General features: G+C 42.8%; 1 protein-coding gene across 3 annotated transcripts in view; it reads left to right on the forward strand.

The window, feature by feature from the left end:
* Positions 1-21,669, forward strand: part of si:ch211-196i2.1 (collagen alpha-1(I) chain) — a 134,851-nt gene extending 113,182 nt beyond the window's left edge. For 2 of the 3 annotated variants that reach the window (XM_021590765.2, XM_036967538.1), the window contains 45 exons: positions 11-55; positions 228-281; positions 558-665; positions 759-812; positions 1,054-1,107; positions 1,327-1,371; positions 1,739-1,792; positions 2,493-2,537; positions 4,149-4,202; positions 4,442-4,495; positions 4,614-4,667; positions 4,845-4,898; positions 5,041-5,094; positions 5,228-5,272; positions 6,616-6,660; positions 6,833-6,940; positions 7,232-7,285; positions 7,518-7,571; positions 7,657-7,710; positions 7,808-7,915; positions 8,090-8,143; positions 8,542-8,649; positions 8,822-8,875; positions 9,280-9,333; positions 9,488-9,541; positions 9,651-9,704; positions 9,806-9,913; positions 10,119-10,172; positions 10,352-10,405; positions 10,650-10,703; positions 10,883-10,936; positions 11,153-11,206; positions 11,342-11,395; positions 11,568-11,621; positions 11,710-11,763; positions 12,724-12,777; positions 12,996-13,049; positions 13,658-13,675; positions 13,940-13,993; positions 14,314-14,376; positions 14,484-14,649; positions 16,640-16,749; positions 17,785-17,865; positions 18,046-18,228; positions 20,035-21,669. In XM_021590765.2, the coding sequence (XP_021446440.2) occupies positions 11-55; positions 228-281; positions 558-665; positions 759-812; positions 1,054-1,107; positions 1,327-1,371; positions 1,739-1,792; positions 2,493-2,537; positions 4,149-4,202; positions 4,442-4,495; positions 4,614-4,667; positions 4,845-4,898; positions 5,041-5,094; positions 5,228-5,272; positions 6,616-6,660; positions 6,833-6,940; positions 7,232-7,285; positions 7,518-7,571; positions 7,657-7,710; positions 7,808-7,915; positions 8,090-8,143; positions 8,542-8,649; positions 8,822-8,875; positions 9,280-9,333; positions 9,488-9,541; positions 9,651-9,704; positions 9,806-9,913; positions 10,119-10,172; positions 10,352-10,405; positions 10,650-10,703; positions 10,883-10,936; positions 11,153-11,206; positions 11,342-11,395; positions 11,568-11,621; positions 11,710-11,763; positions 12,724-12,777; positions 12,996-13,049; positions 13,658-13,675; positions 13,940-13,993; positions 14,314-14,376; positions 14,484-14,649; positions 16,640-16,749; positions 17,785-17,865; positions 18,046-18,228; positions 20,035-20,187 (3,051 nt within the window). In that variant the 3' untranslated portion in view covers positions 20,188-21,669. The remainder of the gene's footprint in view (positions 1-10; positions 56-227; positions 282-557; positions 666-758; positions 813-1,053; positions 1,108-1,326; positions 1,372-1,738; positions 1,793-2,492; positions 2,538-4,148; positions 4,203-4,441; positions 4,496-4,613; positions 4,668-4,844; positions 4,899-5,040; positions 5,095-5,227; positions 5,273-6,615; positions 6,661-6,832; positions 6,941-7,231; positions 7,286-7,517; positions 7,572-7,656; positions 7,711-7,807; positions 7,916-8,089; positions 8,144-8,541; positions 8,650-8,821; positions 8,876-9,279; positions 9,334-9,487; positions 9,542-9,650; positions 9,705-9,805; positions 9,914-10,118; positions 10,173-10,351; positions 10,406-10,649; positions 10,704-10,882; positions 10,937-11,152; positions 11,207-11,341; positions 11,396-11,567; positions 11,622-11,709; positions 11,764-12,723; positions 12,778-12,995; positions 13,050-13,657; positions 13,676-13,939; positions 13,994-14,313; positions 14,377-14,483; positions 14,650-16,639; positions 16,750-17,784; positions 17,866-18,045; positions 18,229-20,034) is intronic. The other variant, XM_036967537.1, reaches the window with a different exon arrangement.
* Positions 21,670-21,956: the final 287 nt, after the last annotated feature.

Raw genomic sequence — 21,956 nt, forward strand, 5'->3', positions numbered from 1 at the left:
TTGATTGAAGGGCCCACTGGGAATACAAGGTCCAATGGGTTTCCCTGGTATTACTGTAAGTATTAGTACTGCATTTACTGATATTTATTTAGAATTAGATGGAATCCATTTTTGTGCTGTCCTTGGAGTGATTCAAAACACTATGAAGGACCAGGTTGCATGCTTTTCAGCTACTTACTTTACTTGCCCTCGTCTGACAACTGACCCCTCACCTCTGACCTCTACAGGGAAAAAGAGGACCAGATGGGGATAAGGGAGACCCTGGACCAAAGGGGGAGAGAGTAAGAACCCGGTCTCTGGTGACCTGTACACATTCCGCAAAACTAAAGCTGTTGATTCATACTTTTTACGTCTATTGTGAGTTACCCGTTTATCTGTTTCTGTCTCTCTCTCTCTCTCTCGCTCTCTATCTCTCTCTCTCTCTCTCTCTCTCTCTCTCTCTCTCTCTCTCTCTCTCTCGCTCTCTATCTCTCTCTCTCTCTCTCTCTCTCTCTCTCTCTCTCTCTCTCTCTCTCTCTCTCTCTCTCTCTCTCTCTCTCTCTTGTTCTATCTCTCAGGGTGTTCAGGGTGCTTCGGGTATCCAAGGGCCTCAGGGAGAGAGGGGTCCCAGTGGCCCCCCTGGCTTTACAGGGCTCAAAGGTCAATCTGGCACTAAAGGCATTGAGGTAGGCAGCCTCTCTGCCTTATCACTGTATCTAAAGTTATAGACTGACACTTTACCAGTGGAAGACTGATGGATTTTGGATCTTTTCTTTCAGGGGGAGAATGGAGAAACTGGCCCTCAGGGAAAACTGGGCAGAGAGGGGCTGAAGGTCAGAGAAGACTTCAGAAAGGAATGCATCATAATGAATGTAACATTTTGAATGTCATTATTTCATCAGTCTGCCTGTTAGGATTGGTCAAAATGATGATTCAACTGTGGATTTCATGTCCTGAAATAGTGTCCCAAATGGCAACCTATTCCCGGCCTGTGTAGTGCACTACTTTTGACCAGTCCTATGGGGTGCCATTTGGAACATGTAGTGTATTAAATATCTCTGTGTTTCTTTGAAGGGGAATAGAGGGACAGATGGGCGCAACGGCAAGCCTGGACACAGAGGGAACAAGGTAGGACACTCTCCCATTGAATGTGTTTATGAAGGTTGCTAAATTCCAGTAACATTTCCAAAATGTCCAGGTTATCCAGCATTTCTAGGATATGTCATTTCTGGGAATTATTGGAAAGTTTCTGGAATTTTGCAACCCTAGTATTAAGTAAAGCGTGATTTAAGTTCTGCGTATGATATTTGAATGGTATTCTGATTGCCACTGCCCTCTTTTGCCCAGGGTCGCGTGGGTCAGAGAGGGAATGTTGGCCAGCCTGGTCAACCGGTAAGCACAGAACATTCACAGTGTGTGTGTGTGTGTGTGCTGCTGAGGGGAGGACGGCTCATAGTAATAGCGGGAATGGAGTGAATGGAATGGTATCAACCACATGGAAACCATACATTTGATAAAATTCCATGGACTCCTCCCCTCAGCAGCCTCCACTGGTGTGTGTGGAGGGACAGATCTGTCTCCTCAGTAATATAGCTAAGTGTTAACACTCCAGATGCTAACACTTGATTGGTGATAAAGGGTATCCAAGGTTGTACGGGCTTATCTAATGGAGCTAACTAAAAACTAATATGAACGACGGAATCACAGTACACTTATTATTGTGTGTGTGTGTGTGTGTGTTTCCACTTGTTTCCAACAGGGCTTGCCAGGCCCTCCCGGGACAGAGGGACCAGAAGGAAAGCCTGGTACACAGGTTCCCATTCTATATCATATTTCAATACAGTGACCACACCCCTGAAAACACTGAGCTTGTATATACTGCATACACTGAGCCATGTACACAAAATAGACTGCCAATCAACAGTTTTTCTTTTGTCAGATATTTTCCTGTCTGTACTGCATACATTGGCAGATTGTTGAGAAAATATATGAAAGTATTGCTCAAGAAAAGTATAGGTGCAATCAGAAAGGATTATAGTAAAATGTCTCCTTAGTAGTAGTTGTCCTGTGTTTTCAGAATTCAGCTAGAAAATTCCTGGAAGTTACCGAATTTTGCATGCAACACTACTCCTGAGGGTTTCTGTAGAATCAGATAATGAGTTGTGAACAACTGTAGTCATTCTGGGTCTAAACAGCAGGTGGCGATCTTCACAACCCTGATTCGTATGACATATTCACGAGTGATTGTCATTGCATGTGGGGCAGACAAACCGGAATATGCGTTCTCAACTTTAATTCATCCCTCCTCAATTTCAACCTCATGTCATTACATTCTAACATGAATATGACCAAATGAATGGCATTTGTCTCCTTGTTTAAAATGTGTAGTTATGGAGATACTGTATTTGCTAATGGTCAGCGCTATGTCTCTTATTCACACTAATGCTTGTGTATACAGTGCATGACCTCTGTTGGTGTCTATTGAGTTGACACTCGTTTCTCATGTGTTGCAGGGTCTCTCTGGTTCGGTGGCAATAGCTGGCAGTAAAGGCCTAAAGGTAAACCAAGAAGATGCTTTAACAGTATACATAGGCTTATCGTAGAGACTCATACTCAATACATGTGGTTCACGTAAAGGTCACAATGAGACTTAGTAACTCTAAGAACTTCTTGTCGTCAGTCTCATTATGTTTAAATTCATTGGTTGGTCAATGATACACTGTAATTCTCCCAGCTCAGCTATTTTTGAACGGGCAGGGCGAGGTGCTGAATGAAAGCAAATCAAAACACCTTGTCACATTTTATAGGACATCCCTGAAATATATGATGGGTTTTATATGATTTTGTGACCAGGCAATCACAACAAACGCAGACTAGTCCCCAAAAAATGTAATAGGGCAGAAAAGTACTTGCTACCGAGCTAGTTAACGATATCGGGTGTCTCTCCATGCTTGTAAACGGGAGCTGTAAAAGGTTCAGGAGTGTGAGGGCGTAGGTCAGTGATATTGCATCACCGCCACACACACTGATGGTTTCCCACGCACGAGCGCACACACACACACCTGTGCATTCACACACGCACACGCACTCTCACATAAACATATGAGTGTGTGGGGTGTGGATAATATAATATGAGGAGGCGTGAAAGTGGTTTCTAGCCCAGTCAGTCACCTCCAGAAGGTCTGTAATCTGGCCAGTGTAATGTATTTCCATCTCAGCTATATACTGTATTATAAACTGGGTGGTTTTAGCCCTGAATGCTGATTGGTTGAAAGCCGTGGTGTATCAGACCGTATACCAAATGTATGACAAACATTTTATTTTTACTTTTCTAATTACGTTGGTAACCAATTTATAAAAGCAATAAGGCACCTCGGGGGTTTGTGTATCGCCAATATACCACAGCTAAGGACTGTATGCAGGCACTCCGTGTTGCGTCTTGCATAACAGCCCTTAGCCGTGGTATATTGGTCATATACCCCCCCCCCCGGTCCTTATTGCTTAAATATAGACTCCTCACCAGTCAGCGAGAACACTAAGGGGAGACAGGAGAAGGGAGCGGAGGAAGAGGGATGGCTAAGATAAATGATTTGGCATGTGGGCATTATCACCAATTGATTATCCATTTGATAAAGTTATGTGCCACTGCCATCATCAACGTATCCATAAAAAAAACAAATAAAAATGTTAGATTTTCAATTTAGATAGCTGAAAGTTGTTCTTTGATTTAATGTTCCTTGCAGGAACATAGACATTACTCCATTGTTGATGTTTACATTATTAGGTGGTAATATAACAAAGATGGACGAGGTAGCCCATTAAATTGGGTACAGTTAACCTCTGTACCAAAGGCATAATTACTGAATAGCCTGCATATAGTTGGTCCAATTAACTCATGATTACAAAGTCATTAAGCGGTAGATTAAACAGCTGAATAGCAAAACATTTGTAAACTCAGTTAAACACTGAATCGACTCACAGCATTGTGCAAACATTTTAATTGTATTATATGTAATCAATTCCAATTACTTTTTATTTGCATTTTAATGTTCTCATCGAGTACACCCATGCGATAAGCTCTCTTCTTTCTTCCTCTCTCCATCATTCTCTCATTCTCCTCTCCTCTTACTCTTTCCATCACTCTTTCGCCTTCCTTGTCCTTCATCAAGGGATTCCAGGGCATTGCTGGAGAGCCAGGTCCAGACGGCCCCTCAGGACCTCCGGTGAGTCTAGAAAGCCTCAAAGTTTATTCCAATCAGACACTTTAAGTTATTGTGTTCCACCAACAATCAAAGGACATTGATTGTGGATATTACTATCATAAACATGCACAATGATCTGGCAGACATTCCTATATAATCAATGACTAGCTGCAATGATGAGCTATGAACAAAGTTAGTGTTGGGGACTGAGGCCATCTGCACACAGCGTGCAGTGTGAGTGACTACTGTCTCATTGACAGGGCACACCTGGACGGATAGGACCAACAGGTATCCCTGGGCCGCTGGGAGAGAGGGTGAGTGACACGTTTAACACGAAAGTGGTTGATGTGATTCTCAATAGGACAACTTTGAACCGTGAGTGTGTGTCTGTGTGTGTGTGTGTGTGTGTATGACGCTGTGTCTCTCCATCAGGGCTTCACTGGGAAGGAAGGTGTGGAGGGCCCACAGGGCTCAGTAGGCACGTATGTAAGTGATGCTTCTGTAGGGCGTACAGGGCCAAGGGTTTGATCAGCACACTGAGACTGTCTCTGTTTTGTCCTTGTGTGTGCTTGTGTGCGCGCGCGTGTGTGTGTGTGTGTGTGTGTGTGTGTGTGTGTGTGCAACGTCCTTATATTACCACTCCCGTGTCTCTCTTGCCCCCAGGGTTTCCCGGGTAACATGGGAATGCGTGGTATAACTGGTCACATGGGAGAGAGGGTAAGGACACGCATATGAGTTATGTAGTCAGTGATTATTCCAAACGGCCATACCAGACCTGCACCAGCATCACATGTTTCTATGTGTAGTTCCTTTGAAATGTTTAGTCGTTATTGCGACTGACTGTGTATTTGTGTCTCAGGGAGAGACAGGTGTGAGAGGCCTTCCTGGTCGTTCTGGGAAGCCTGGACCTCCAGTAAGTAACTGTGCTGTTATTGACAAGTCCACATACTGTATGTGACAAGTCCTTGTGGACAACTTCATTGAGTCGGGCATTAGTTTGGGTGATGGGTGTATTGAGCCTGTGCTGACTGGGCTGTATTTTATAGGGTTTATCAGGACCTCCTGGGGAGAGAGGCCCTCCAGGACCTCAGGTGAGATCAACCTCAAACACATTGGTCAATCAATTTTTATTTCTTTTTTTTTGTTATTTAACCAGGTGGGCTAGTTGGGCTAGTTGAGAACAAGTTCTCATTTACAACTGCGACCTGGCCAAGATAAAGCAAAGCATACAACATACAACAACACAGAGTTACACATGGAATAAACAAACATACAGTCAATACTACAGCATAAAAAAATCTATATATACAGTGTGTGCAAATGCGGTAAGATAAGGGAGGTAAAGCAATAAAATAGGCCATAGTGGCGAAATATTTACAATATACCAATTCAACACTGGAGTGATTGATGTGCAGAAGATGAACGTGCAAGTAGGGATACTGGGGTGCAAAGGAGCAAGATAGATAAATAAATAAATACAGTATGGGGATGAGGTAGTTGGATGGGTTATTTACTGATGGGCTATGTACAGGTGCAGTGAGTGATCTGTGAGCTGCTCTGATAGCTGGTGCTTAAAGCTAGTGAGAGAGATGAGTCTCCAGCTTCAGTCATTTTTGCAGTTCGTTCCAGTCATTGGCAGCAGAGAACTGGAAGGAAAGGCGGCCAAAGGAGGAATTGGCTTTGGGGGTGACCAGTGAGATATACCTGCTCGAGTGCGTGCTACGGGTGGGTGCTGATATGGTGACCAGTGAGCTGAGATAAGGCGGGGCTTTACCTAGCAAAGACTTGTAGATGACCTGGAGCCAGTGGATTTGGAGACGAGTATGAAGTGAGGGCCAGCCAACGAGAGCGTACAGGTCGCAGTGGTGGTTAGTATATGGGGCTTTGGTGACTAAACGGATGGCACTGTGAGTGTTGGAGGCTATTTTGTAAATGACATCGCCGAAGTCGAGGATCGGTAGGATGGTCAGTTTTACGAGGGTATGTTTGGCAGCATGAGGGAAGGAGGCTTTGTTGCGAAATAGGAAGCCGATTCTAGATTTAATTTTGGATTGGAGATGTTTCAAGTGAGTCTGGAAGGAGAATTTACAGTCTAACCAGACACATAGGTATTTGTAGTTGTCCGCATATTCCAAGTCAGAACCGTCCAGAGTAGTGATGCTGGACGGCTGGCAGATGCGGGCAGCGATCGGTTGAAGAACATGCATTTAGTTTTACTTGCATTTAAGAGCAGTTGGAGGCCACGGAAGGAGTTGTATGGCATTGAAGCTCGTCTGGAGGTTAGTTAACACAGTGTCCAAAGAAGTGTCCAATACCAGAACTACATTTCCCAAATATCTCCTTTGAAAAATTAATCCGCAATGCGATGGTCATTGGCTGTATTTTGTAGTCCATGCTTTTCCTCCTTAATGATCTCTCTTGGTTTTCTCGTAAGGGTCGGCTGGGGGATCTGGGACCCACAGGGTCAGAGGGCCTACAGGTGAGTTAAAGCAGAACAGGCCTTGTCACCACTCCATCAACAGTCAAAATGTTCTTACATATCCATGCTCTATAATACACTGTCAATGTACAGTTAGTCAAGCTTGGCCAGACCAAAAGTGTAGACACAATATACAATGGGAACAAGACCAATACTCACCTGTGTGTTCCAGGGACCCCCGGGTCTGCAGGGTTCAGATGGAGGGACAGGGAAGCCGGGGCCCAGGGGAAGCAGAGGGCCTCCGGGGACACACGGTCCTGACGGACCAGCAGGAACCTCAGTGAGTGGGTACTTTCCAGCCGCTTCTCTTCTTCCCTAAACAACCTCTGAGGTTCTAACCTCTAGAACCTCTGTATAATCTCGTATGGGACATTGATGTCTGTTGGATGGATTTCTTGTCAAGGTTCAGTAGGTGAAATCAATCAATGTATTCGTAATTGATTAGATGGCTTAGATGTCACCCATCGGAGGCTTATTTTGCATGGTTTGGGATACCAAGCGCAGCTCTTTAGCCATGTTTCAGTGTGCTGTGTTGTCCACCGTTTTAAACTCTATGTGGTCCAATTCCCAGGGAATTTCAGGTGCTGGTGGACTCATAGGACCAGCAGGGGAAAGAGGAGAAATGGTAAGTACAGAAAATATAATGAGACGATGACAATAATATGTCTAGGAATGCAAAACTCCGGTAACTTTCCCCAAAATGTTCCGGTTTTCAAGATATCCTAGTTGGAGGATTCCGGATTTCTTGCTTATTCCTACTGATTTGGAAAAGTTGCCGGAATTCTGCAACCCTAAATATGATCTAGCAATGTTTGATGTGCTGTGTGTTAAACCACACTGTTTTTGGAACATGACAGGGTATGCTGGGACCTCCTGGTGATCTTGGTCCTTCGGGACTGGATGGGGAACAGGTTTGTTGAACACACTTCGAATAGGAAGTCTAATGTTTCAGGCAGGTGCGTTTTCTGATAGTTCTCTTCCGTTTCCTGTTTCCAGGGTACTCCTGGCCAATCAGGGTTAGAGGGGCCACCAGGAACGAAAGGGGAACAGGTCAGTGATACTGACACAATGATGCCTCTACAAACACATGGTTTAAATATATTTTTCACCTTTCAATACTTCTTCTTCTACTTCACATGTATTCTAGGGGGACCTAGGGCCTTGTGGGAAGTTTGGTCCTCCAGGGCAGCCTGGAGATCGAGGTCTACAGGGGCTCAAAGGGTTGCAAGGCTCTCATGGACAAATGGGAAAAGAGGTGAGCATGCCTTTGTCAGTTGACGTCTACTCTACCTACCTGAACCATCACCTGTAGATTCTCACATGTGCACTTACTGTAGTACATGCCCCTTTACCTAAGCATCATACACACAACAAGACCATACAATATACTCTGCAGTGTAACTCTTGAGATGTCTCCTTTGGTTCTTAGGGTGATGTTGGACCTACTGGCGATGCTGGTGGTCCAGGTTTCAAAGGGGAGAAGGTAAACAAACACTGACTTTTCAGCACACAGCATCAATGTGAATGTGCTGTATGTATACTGCTTATCTATTCTATTCATATCTATTGCATTGGACACAAATTATTGACAGGGCCATAGAGAGGGTGGGTAGTGGTTACAAACAGGTTGAAAACTGGTTAAAATTACATCATTACAAACAAAGTTGAAAATTTGTTGAAATTAATTCTTAATTTTAATTTTAATTGAACCTTTATTTAACTAGGCAAGTCAGTTAAGAACAAATTCTTATTTACAATGACGGCCTACCCATAATTACAAACAGGTTGAAATCTGGTTAAAAGAACGTTGTTACAAACAGGTTGAAACCTGGTTGAAATGACATCATGGTGATGTCTGACTGACATGGCTGTTATTTGCAGGGTGATGTGGGACCTCTGGGGCCAACAGGGCGGAATGGTCCATGGGGGGCGCTGGGGGAGAATGGGGAGAAGGGACCAAAAGGAGAAAAGGCCCACATCGGACTTATGGTGAGTGTTCAGATGACAATACATAATGAGCTGCACATTCTAGCTTATGTTCAACACACATTGAAACCATCAAATGGAATCAACTGAAGTGATTTTCAATGTGATTTTTGAGATGTGGCTTTGGGTGATCAATTTGATGACTGATGCTCCACCTCTGTGCTGTGTCCACCAGGGTCAGCCAGGATTTATGGGAGAAATAGGACCTGCAGGCTTGTCAGGGCTACAGGTGAGTCAGGAAGCGATATTTATGTCAATGAAATGTACGTGTTTTTCTCTGACAAGTATTGACCACTACCAGATACTACTACAGTATATGTCACTCAAAGTTCTACGTTTCTTATTGACATTAACTCAAATTGATCAATGTCCAATGAGCATATAGATTAGACTTCTCTGCACTGTTAGGCTCTTTCTCAATTTATCCTTCCTCGATTCCTCACATCCTCTTTTTTTGCTTCTTTCTCAAAACTGATTGGAGAAGAAGACCTGAAGGGAGGGACCTTGAATCTAGTCCTCCAATAGGGTTGAGAAGGAGGCGAGGAGATAGGATGGGAGGAATTGAGGAAAGACGGTTGGACATAGTGTTGTCAGGGTGACGGTGATTCATTGGTCTCTTCTGCTTCTTCTTAGGGTATCATGGGCCCCAGGGGGCCTCCAGGGCCAGATGGACCTGAAGGAGAGAAGGTAATGACTTGATTCCCTGGCCTGCACATCAAATGGAGGAGCAATTCAGGACAGGGAAATGCTAAACGCTTCCACTACCCCAAAAAATCCAAGCAATTACTTCAGAGCAGAACTGTAATTCCCATTTGCTTTCTCGGTCTCTGTCTTTCTCTAGGGCCAGTCTGGGTCTGGCGGAACCATCGGACAACCTGGCAGAACAGGGCCTCCGGTAACAGTCGCTTCAAAACCTAATTACTACAGTACTGATATTGTATGCAGGGTGAATGGCATTTGTCCTTTTGGTATAAATGCATGTTTTCTTGTTATTGTATTCTCAGGGGGTGGCTGGAGTCTCAGGGGTCAGAGGTGACCCGGGAAAGCCAGGAGCACAGGTCTGTGTCTTTTAGACCACCGTCTAGTCAAGTCAGCCATATTCCCAGTGATTCACCCTACGAATACCATTATCCATGTGCTGGTGTGGTGTATATTGCAGGGTCCAGTTGGGAAGGTTGGGCCTGAGGGAGACTTGGGCCATAAAGGTGAGCCAGGGCCAGACGGAGAAAAAGGGGAGCCAGGGGGATCAAGCGAGCCAGGAGAACAGGTGAGCACATTCATTGTTGCTGCCAGTTTTGCCTTTTGGCCCCTAAAGCAACACATCAGTACAGGTGAAATAGACAGTGCCCCATTTAACCCCAATTCAATGTCTGGTTTTATTATAAATGTAATTTTCATAATATACTCTACCATGAAATTAATCAGAAATAGATAAGTCTTCAAGGTATTTGATTTTGTATTGGTCTCTGTAGGGGCTCGACGGTCTGCCGGGCATCAGAGGGCCACCAGCACTTCCAGGTTTAGAGGTAAAGAGCAGCGACATCTTAGTCTGGTCCCAGATCTGTTTGTGCACTTGCCAACTCTGTTGCTCATTGTCAAGTCAAACATGTCAGGCACTCAGGCTAGAAAAATCTTTCCTCGAAGACATACTATTTGCTTCGGCTTCATTCTTCCCTGTTTGTTATTGTCTCCTCTCCCACAACAGGGGCCACAGGGTGAGGTGGGATCCCAGGGGCCAGAAGGTCCCCTTGGGGTGCTGGTGAGTACACAGACACAGGGATGCCATGGATGATGTAACTGCATTAGGCTCCTATAGCAGCGGGTTTCCCTCTGGGTTTGTTGTCTAGCCGATAATGATGACCTCAAGCAGTGTCAAATGGTCATCTTCAGTATGTAAAACTAACAGCACTACCAGAAGGTCGCCTATATTTCTTTAACCTGATAAGCTTTCTCTGACGTCGTGGATGTTTCTTAAAGTCATTCTATTGTGTTGAATGTTGCAGGGTGTCAGGGGAAGCCAAGGACCTGAGGGACAACAGGGACTGAAAGGAGAGAAGGTGAGATCAAGATGCTCCATCTCTCTATTATCCTTTTTTCATTCCTTCTCCTCTTTGTACTGTGAAACCCAATCTCAAGTCTGGCACTGGCCTGCATTCAGCTCACCTCTCTGGGGCACTAGTGCACACAGAGGCTAGATTATATCCTCCTGTTTGTTGATGCTGTGTTTGCTCAACAGGGAGATGACGGCAGAGATGGATCACCTGGAAAGACAGGTCACATCGGAAGGAGGGTGAGGGCTCCCTCCTTCAATCCATTCAATTTCACAGTGTGAATAAAAGGGGTTGTATTCAAGGAAAATAGATGATCCAGGTTCATGAATGAAAGATGAGGGATGCACTCAAAAGTAGCTCACTACAAAGGGAATAGGGTGTCATTTAGGACACGACCGAGATGTGTCCGTGTGTTTTACCCTTGCCTCGTTCACCAACATTGTAAACATTCACAGGGCAAAAGAGGCAAGGCTGGAATCAGGGGCACAAGAGGAGAGAGGGGACCAAAGGTCAGAGGTCGGGTGATGTGAAGGGTCACACACGCACATGCACACACACACACACCCACACTCCGATCTCTTAACCATACTGTATATCATACATATCATGGTGTGCACGAACGTTGTGTCCTGTCATTCCTACAGGGGAAAAGGGGAAATGTGGGATTGATTGGTCCTCCAGGATGGGCAGGGTCTATAGTAAGTCCAACAGATTGATACTGTTTCATTTCATCATTCAATCCCAGGCAGAGATAGCCTCCGATGCACTTCACTGTGAGCAGTATTGTTTCATAAGAGTAAAGCGTTGTTACATGATAATGCTTTAGGTCGGCTGATGATTGATACACAGCTGACGTCCTTTCTCTCTCAGGGAATCCCAGGCTCGCGAGGAGACGGAGGGCATCAGGGTGACAAAGGGAGCAAGGTAGGAATATAATTGAATTATTGATACTAGTGAATCAGAGAGAGGTGCATTGGGAAGCCTTATTTACCATATATGTTCCCCCCTACAGGGAGAGAAAGGGGACATAGGGCCGCTCGGTCCGCCTGGGGGTGATGGCCTAAAGGTACTTTTTGATTGAAAAACGTCTGGTATAAAACGTCTCAGACTAGGAGTGCTGATCGAGGATCAGGTCCCCCGCCTGTCCATTGTCAGGGTTCACCTAGCAGTCATGATTTGGGGCTGTACAAATGTTTGATGTATCAGAATAATTGATTATGCTTATGTTTTATTAACAGAAGGGGAGGGGTTATAAGACCCCTCCCTCCTTACATTTATAGGGTTTTAGACTACGGATTAACAGTATATATATTCATTGTAGAAGTTTAGTATTGTTCTACAGTTGTATTTGAGTTTTCTCTCTCTTTCCGCCTCATTATAAAGAGGCCCATCTTATAAATGTGTGACTTAGACAGAACTCTGCCGGGGAGTGAAGGAGTTAAGACTTGGTAAACATTCCACAACAAATCAACTTTGGGGGGAGGGGACATTTACTGCTTAGAGTGTTTAGCTAACAATAAAGGCCCTGTTTATACAGCTTTGTGGGCATGGTTCTGGTCCCAGGAGTAGAGGATGATGACGTAGGCAGTGACATCACCAGGGCGCGACTTAGGGTTTCATGAAACAACTGGAGACCTTTTGTTGGAGGCAGAACTTACTCAGGAACATGCGTGCTATGTTCCTGTTTGTCAACCTCTGTCTGCAATTGCATTAATAAAGGTTTTTGAATGATTTTATTGAAGATATTGTACTAATGCTAATTTCACCAATGAAACAATGATTGACAAAGAAGGACGTAAGAAACTAACCCTAACACCATCGACTTCAATCTGGAATGCAAAGCTTATCCTAGGTCAACACTCCTACTCTGAGACACGACAAACAAGCCTTGGTGTCAGTTTTAACTTCATAGAGAAACGACATACAGACAGGTTTGTCAACATTCCAGAAGTATGACGTTGCCTATAATGCCATGCTGTAAGTAGAAGATGGGCTGTGGCAAACTGACTAACTGTATGTTTTACAGGGTAGTCAGGGTCCTGTTGGGGTGCCAGGACAGACAGGCCCAAAGGGAGATCAGGTGATACAACATTATCTCAACACACTCTTCCTTTCAAACCATCTATAGCAAGAACTCTCTACGATAGCACCATAGCCATTAGTGACAATTACCAAAAGCCATGAGGCTCATTGAACCAATAGTGATCTAGCAGAGTTGTTTTTGCTTTCTTTTTCTTTCTGAAAAGATTCAATGATAACTTTTTAATCAACGTTTCATGATCTACTATTTCCAACCAGGGGAATATCGGACCTTCTGGGCCAAGAGGAACACCTGGGATGCCAGGACTACCTGTAAGTAACCCTTCCTGGATCATCTCAGAAATACCTTCCCAAGCCCTTTCAATCCTCTCAAATGGCTCCCTATTACTTAAGTAGTGCACTACTTTTGACCAGTGTCCATAGGGCTCTGGTCGAAAGTATTGCACTATATATGGAATATGTGTTCCATTTGGGGCACAGGGAATGTAAAATCATAGTTCTTTTGCAAGGACAAACGAGGGCTAGACCACTAAGTCCATCATTCAGCCACATATCTTAACAACCCCCATGTCCATTAACCATCAAGACCAAGACTCGGTGAATGCCTAAAAATAAGTTATTATGATGATTATGATCATGTCTAGAATATTCCTTTTAAATTGCAGACTCTTATATAAGCCCATTTCTTTACTTTCACCAGACTGTCCTGCCATTCTGCCGTTCTCTCCGAATTTAGCTGTAGATTATTACTCTGTTCAACTCGCCATTGCCTCGGCTCTTAAAAGCAGTGAAGCTGGAGCTAATACGATCATAATGCAGTGAGTCAAGGCATTGCAAGGTTGCAACAGCTGTTAGTGCAGAGCGGTGTACTTCCGACCTGCGAGTCAAACTCATCTCCTTTTTCTTCTCTCGATCTGTAGGGTTTGTTTGGAGAAAAGGTATGATATAACAAATGAGTTTCTTGTTTTCTCAACATTTCAAAGCCAAACCCCACGTAGAGCTGCGTGTTAGCTTTTTCTCACCGTGAAAGCAAACATTCACAAGCACATATGTCATCACAATGGAAAACACAGAGGGGAAAGTAGTGGGATAGTACTATAGTGTGCATTTCCTTATCTAACTACATTTGAATATGGCGTAGTAATAAGTATGGAATGGTAGAAATCCAATCTCGTCTCACTATATGGCCTGTATGTCCATAGGGTTTGAAAGGATTTGAGGGATATCCTGGGCAACCTGGTAAGAGGGGCCTGCCGGTAAGTGGCACTGATTTCATACGTAATGGTCAATAGTACATTTTGTCAAATGCTGAAGATTGACCACAGAGACCACAACAAAAAAGATTGCATCCATCACACAGTAACCTCCCACTTAGGGTTACACAATTCTGACTATGTTCCCAAAATTCCCAGATTTTCTAGAAATACTTGTTGGAGAATTCCCGGATTTCCTGCTTATTCCCACACGATTTGAGGAATATTCCAACTGGGATTTCTGGAAAACCTGGGTATTTTGAGAAAGTTACTGGAATTTGACAACCCTAGTCCCACTCTTTTTTTTGTTGCATTTGTTTCAGGGGGCACCTGGACTCCCAGGACTTCCAGGTCCTTCAGTGAATCTGACCCTCACTCAACTCAAGGCAAGTCATTAATCTTCGGCAAGTAGGACTGTGTCCCAAAAGCCATTAGATGAAGTGGTGGAAGGAATAACTCCATAATGATCATATCATTCTCATCACCATTGTAGGACCTGATGTATCTGTCAGACAAGCCCAACTACCCCCTGCTCCAGACCCTGCTGGACTCTCTACACCAGGACCTGAGGCTGCTGATGGACCCCCCTGACGGCAGCAAGGAGCACCCTGCCACCACCTGCCTGGAGCTGTGGCTCTGCCACCCCGATTACACCAGTGGTCAGAAACCCTATCTATACCTGTATTATACAGTTGAAGTCAGAAGTTTACACACACTTAGGTTGGAGTCATTAAAAATTGTTTTTCAACCACTCCACAAATGTCTTGTTAACAAACTATAGTTTTGGTATGTTGGTTAGGACATCAACTTTGTGCATGACACAAGTAATTTTTCCAACAATTGTTTACAGACAGAATATTTCACATATAATTCACTGTATCCCAATTCCAGTGGGTCAGAAGTTTACATACACTAAGTTGACTGTGCCTTTAAACAGCTTGGAAAAATCCAGAAAATGATGTTATGGCTTTAGAAGCTTCTGATAGGCTAATTGACATAATTTTAATCAATTGGAGGTGTACCTGTGGATGTATTTCAAGACCTACCTTCAAACTCAGTGCCTCTTTGTTTGACATCATGGGAAAATCTAAACAAATCAGCCAAGACCTCAGAAAAAAAATTGTAGACATCCACAAGTCTGGTTCATCCTTGGGAGCAATTTCCAAATGCCTGAAGGTACCATGTTCATCTGTACAAACAATTGTATGCAATTGTATACAATTGTAAGTATAAACACCATGGGACCACGCAGCCATCATACTGCTCAGGAAGGAGACGCGTTCTGTCTCCTAGAGATGAACGTACTTTGGTGTGAAAAGTGCAAAATCAAATCCCAGAATAACAGCAAAGGACCTTGTGAAGATGCTGGAGGAAACAGGTACAAAAGTATCTATATCCACAGTAAAACGAGTCCTATATCGACATAACCTGAAAGGCCGCTCAGCAAGGAAGAAGCCACTGCTCCAAAACCGCCATAATAAAGCCAGACTATGGTTTGCAACTGCACATGGGGACAAAGATCGTACATTTTGGAGAAATGTCGTCTGGTCTGATGAAACAAAAATAGAACTGTTTGGCCATAATGACCATCGTTATATTTGGAGGAAAAAGGGGGAGGCTTGAAAACCAAATAACACCATCCCAACCGTGAAGCACGGGGGTGGCAGCATCATGTTGTGGGGGTGCTTTGCTGCAGGAGCGACTGGTGCACTTCACAAAATAGATAGCATCATGACGAATGAAAATGATGTGGACATATTGAAGCAACAGCTCAAGACATCAGTCAGGAAGTTAAAGCTTGGTCGCAAATGGGTCTTCCAAATGGACAATGACCCCAAGCATACTTCCAAAGTTGTGGCAAAATGGCTGAAGGACAACAAAGTCAAGGTATTGGAGTGGTCATCACAAAGCCCTGACCTCAATCATATAGAACATTTGTGGGCAGACCTGAAAAAGCATGTGTGTGCAAGGACACCTGCAAACCTGACTCATTTACACCAGCTCTGTCAGGAGGAATGCGCCAAAATTCACTTAACGTATTGTGGGAAGCTTGTAGAAGGCTACCCAAAACGTTTGACCCAAGTTAAACAATTTAAAGGCAATGCTACCAAATACTAATTGAGTGTATGTAAACTTCTGACCCACTGGGAATGTGATGAAAGAAATAATAGCCAAAATAAATCATTCTCTCTACTATTATTCTAACATTTCACATTCTTAAAATAAAGTGGTGATCCTAACTGACCTAAAACAGGGAATTTGTACTAGGATTAAATGTCAGGAATTGTGAAATACTGAGTTTAAATGTATTTGGCCAAGGTGTATGTAAACTTCCGACTTCAACTGTATCTATCTGGGAGCCAAAGCCCTTTGTGCTGTCTATGAGCCAAAGCCCTTTGTGCTGTTTGAAAATACTCATTAATGGCCACAGCATCCTAATCCCATGGCTCCCAAGTTGTCAAAGCAAATTAGAAGCACGGTAGAGAAAGACAATGTTATCCATTGTATGGCTAGTTCTCAGAGGAAGATCTCATAGCTCTTTAGGAGTGTTGTTGCACATCATAGCGTATGACGACTAGTGAATATACATGAATGTTACAGGTCAGGATGAGGATACACTGAGATGATGGTTGCTGTTTGTCTGTACAGGGATGTATTACATTGATCCTAACCAGGGCAGCCCTGCTGATGCTCTCCTGGCCTACTGCAAATTCTCTGGTACAGCCGCACACACCTGCCTTCACCCCAGAGACGCCCAGGTAGACAATAACATCATCAGTACCCCACACATCTCACCTCTCACCCTCACACCTCTCTATCAAACCAACAGTGGGAATAATCCTGCAACAAATGGCTACAGAATAATGAGATGCTGTCTGGACAAGCAGAGAATAAATCCATTTTTAACGGGAATCCAATTTATTTTTTTATTTTTTTTTGCCTTTGAGCTAAATGCTAATATCAAGAACAGAGACTGTCAACAGACACATTTTTAAATATGCCTCCAGGTATCAGTGTAAACACTTTAGAATTCATGCCATCGACCAGTGTGTATCTGACAATTGAGCAGATCCTGCAAGCTAATATCCACAATCATATTTATACTTAATACCATGCTCATAATTCATAATCCTATTTATACTCAATACCATGCTCATAACTCATAATCCTATTTATACTCAATACCATGCTCATAATACATAATCATATTTATACTTAATACCATACTCATAATACATAATCATATTTTAATACCATGCTCATAATTCATAATCCTATTTATACTCAATACCATGCTCATAATACATAATCATATGTATACTTAATACCATGCGCATAATACATAATCCTATTTATACTTAATACCATACTCATAATACATAATCCTATTTATACTTAATACCATACTCATAATACATAATCATATTTTAATAACATACTCATAATACATAATCATATTCATACATAATACCATACTCATAATACATAATCATATTTTAATAACATACTCATAATACATAATCATATTCATACATAATACCATACTCATAATACATAATCATATTCATACATAATACCATACTCATAATACATAATCATATTCATATTTAATACCATACTCATAATACATAATCATATTTTAATAACATATCATAATACATAATAATATTCATACATAATACCATACTCATAATACATAATCATATTCATATTTAATACCATACTCATAATACATAATCATATTCATACATAATACCATACTCATAATACATCATATTGTTTTATACCTAAAGATGCCCACGAAGGCCTGGCTTATGGATTCAGAGACAGACAGCTCGTTCCAATGGCTCAGCAAACAGGAACAAGGATTTCAGGTTGTCAGTTCTCTCTACTTCTCCTCTGAAATATACTCTCTTTCTCTAGTGTCAACTATTCAATTTATAGTAACAGAAAGCTAATTCAATTGTAACTGCATCAATTGTGTACTGATGTCTCACAGTCTCTCATAGCAAAGTTCTAAAGGATAATGTCTCCCTTTCTGCCGCCACTGGCAGTTCTATTATCCAGGGGCCAATGTGGTCCAGATGCGTTTCCTGAGGTTGCAGAGTTGGAGAGCCTTGCAGAAGATCACCTACACCTGCCACCCGGGACACAGACTGGGCCACACAGACAGAGAGGTCAAGTTCCTGACAGACACAAGGAGACAGAGTTACTTAGGAGCTATTAACGACTGCATTGTAAGTTTTGTTTTTGTGTCATTTGACTAAGTATTTCACTTACAAATACGTTAGAGTTACAGTGCCTTGCGAAAGTATTCGGCCCCCTTGAACTTTGCAACCTTTTGCCACATTTCAGGCTTCAAACATAAAGATATAAAACTGTATTTTTTTGTGAAGAATCAACAACAAGTGGGACACAATCATGAAGTGGAACGACATTTATTGGATATTTCAAACTTTTTTAACAAATCAAAAACTAAAAAATTGGGCGTGCAAAATTATTCAGCCCCTTCAGTTCAGTGAGGAACTCTGAATGATCCAATGTTGACCTAAAAGACTAATGATGATAAATACAATCCACCTGTGTGTAATCAAGTCTCCGTATAAATGCACCTGCACTGTGATAGTCTCAGAGGTCCGTTAAAAGCACAGAGAGCATCATGAAGAACAAGGAACACACCAGGCATGTCCGAGATACTGTTGTGAAGAAGTTTAAAGCCGGATTTGGATACAAAAAGATTTCCCAAGCTTTAAACATCACAAGGAGCACTGTGCAAGCGATAATATTGAAATGGAAGGAGTATCAGACCACTGCAAATCTACCAAGACCTGGCCGTCCCTCTAAACTTTCAGCTCATACAAGGAGAAGACTGATCAGAGATGCAGCCAAGAGGCCCATGATCACTCTGGATGAACTGCAGAGATCTACAGCTGAGGTGGGAGACTCTGTCCATAGGACAACAATCAGTCGTATATTGCACAAATCTGGCCTTTATGGAAGAGGGGCAAGAAGAAAGCCATTTCTTAAAGATATCCATAAAAAGTGTTGTTTAAAGTTTGCCACAAGCCACCTGGGAGACACACCAAACATGTGGAAGAAGGTGCTCTGGTCAGATGAAACCAAAATTGAACTTTTTGGCAACAATGCAAAACGTTATGTTTGGCGTAAAAGCAACACAGCTCATCACCCTGAACACACCATCCCCACTGTCAAACATGGTGGTGGCAGCATCATGGTTTGGGCCTGCTTTTCTTCAGCAGGGACAGGGAAGATGGTTAAAATTGATGGGAAGCTGGATGGAGCCAAATACAGGACCATTCTGGAAGAAAACCTGATGGAGTCTGCAAAAGACCTGAGACTGGGACGGAGATTTGTCTTCCAACAAGACAATGAATCAAAACATAAAGCAAAATCTACAATGGAATGGTTCAAAAATAAACATATCCAGGTGTTAGAATGGCCAAGTCAAAGTCCAGACCTGAATCCAATCGAGAATCTGTGGAAAGAACTGAAAACTGCTGTTCACAAATGCTCTCCATCCAACCTCACTGAGCTCGAGCTGTTTTGCAAGGAGGAATGGGAAAAAAATTCAGTCTCTCCATGTGCAAAACTGATAGAGACATACCCCAAGCGACTTACAGCTGTAATCGCAGCAAAAGGTGGCGCTACAAAGTATTAACTTAAGTGGGCTGAATAATTTTGCACGGCCAATTTTTCCGTTTTTGATTTGTTAAAAAAGTTTTAAATATCCAATAAATGTCGTTCCACTTCATGATTGTGTCCCACTTGTTGTTGATTCTTCACAAAAAAATACAGTTTTATATCTTTATGTTTGAAGCCTGAAATGTGGCAAAGGGTCGCAAAGTTCAAGGGGGCCGAATACTTTCGCAAGGCACTGTATGCACTCCTTGATAAGAGTGACAATGGGATGTCACAAAATATAAAGTATGAGAAATAGGATTTAAAAAATGATTTTTTCATGATCGCTGATGTTTATTATTGGCCAACTGCGTAATTGTTTTTCTGTGTTTGTGCTGTGGCAGCCGGGAGATGAGGTGGACTCGCTGGAGCCGCGGGAGTTTGTGTTTGAATTTGAGGACCTCAACCTGCTTCCTGTGAGAGATGTGGCTGTGTTCGGGGGCAGAAATGTCACGCACGAGTTTGGCTTCAACATCGGGCCCGTGTGTTTCAGCTAGAGAGGGAGACATGGGGCCCATAGGCTCATTTCCCACCCCCTTGGACTCACCGAGGGAGGATAAGAGACTGTGTTCAGGACCCCAAGACAGCTGGAGAACAAGAAGACAAAGGGAATCAATCGCTCTGGCATTTTGTGAGGGCATCACTCCTCTTTCCATTTGATATTTTTGGTGGAGATCAATCAATTCTCTAATTGACTGGCTCCACATAAATTACTCTTTGAGCGTGCATCAATTTCCAAAGTTCTTTCGGACAATTGTGTTTTCGTTTACAGAGACGTTTATCATGTAATGAATAATTTATATAATGTTGTTTTGATTTCTATATAAAATTGTTATTTTTTGTATCTTTTTCCATTTGTTTTCACAGCAACAGTTTATTATGCTGTAAAGCTTTCCATAATAGCCAACGACCTATTTTGTATATGAACAGTCCTATGCCCTAATGGTCTGTTTTGTGTCCGATGCAGTGGATTCAACCTCTCACCAATGTGTTCCATTTGGACACAGCTAACGTTGTCCTATAGATCATCACTGACCTTCCCAAAGGTGCTCACTGACAAACCACTGCTTGTACTTCAGGCGCCAAGGAACTCGCTTTTGAGTTGTTTAACTTGTTTCTTTAGATTAGATAATGACCAACCTGCTCTAAAACCCTGATCTCTTGCAATTAACTGATTCCCTCCCTGTTGGCAGTGACGGAGGCAAAAAAGAATAATGATTTCAGCCATCCTTGACATTTGTACAGTTACTGGCCTATTTTTTATTTGTAAAAAACCATGTACCGCATATTATCAGTGCTCGTTTCAGCTCATTCTTGTGGTACAGTCTCAGGTGCAGTCTTGATATTCAACATGGCACTGAAGCTGCTGTGCACACTACGTGATATATACTACGTGCATTCAAAACATAACTCAATTGAAGGGCTATAGATCTATTTCAGGTGTTCTAATAAAGAGGCATTATGTTGGACTGCTGGCTCTCCCGCCCAAGCACTTTAGCACTGGGCAATTGCTTTCCAAATCATAATTTCATTCAATCAATTAGCCTAAGTGAAGAAGCAGCATACCCTGTCCCTGCAGCTGCTCAGCAATGCCAGGATTGCTCAAGAGGTGGGTGTTCATTATTGGCCTGTGTTCACAAAGTGTTTCAGAGTAGGAGTGCTGATCTCAGATCAGTTTAGCCTTTTAATCATAATTATATGGACCGGGGGACCTGATCCTGGATCAGCACTCCTACTCTGAGACTGTGAATATGGGCCATTGAGAGCAGTGCATTTAATTTCTTTCCATCATATTTTTGATCATAAAGCAATTCAGCATTGTAGTTGTCTGTCTCTACATATGTAGGATCTTAATTTGAACACTCTTTTGTTGCTGAGAATTTGCAAACCTATAGTCTATTAATGTCCATTAATTATAATCCACATAACAATTCACATTACATGTTGCTGCAGGATTATTTTCCTCCTGTAGCGAACTGGTTCAAATGAAGATCCTACATATGTACACTATATATACAAAGTATGTGGACACCCCTGCTGTTATTGTGAAGTGGAAACGTCTAGGAGCAACAACGGCTCAGCCGCAAAGTGGTAGGCCACACAAGCTCACAAAACGGGACCGCCGAGTGCTGATGCGCGTAGTGTGTAAAAATTGTCTGTCGTCAGTTTCAACACTCGCTACCAAGTTCCAAACTGCCTCTGGAAGCAACAAGCACAATAACTTTTCTTTGGGTGTTTCATGAAATGGGTTTCCATGGCCGAGCTG

The sequence above is a fragment of the Oncorhynchus mykiss genome, chromosome Y (genome assembly GCF_013265735.2).
Source record: "Oncorhynchus mykiss isolate Arlee chromosome Y, USDA_OmykA_1.1, whole genome shotgun sequence".
Taxonomy (NCBI): Eukaryota; Metazoa; Chordata; class Actinopteri; order Salmoniformes; family Salmonidae; genus Oncorhynchus; species Oncorhynchus mykiss.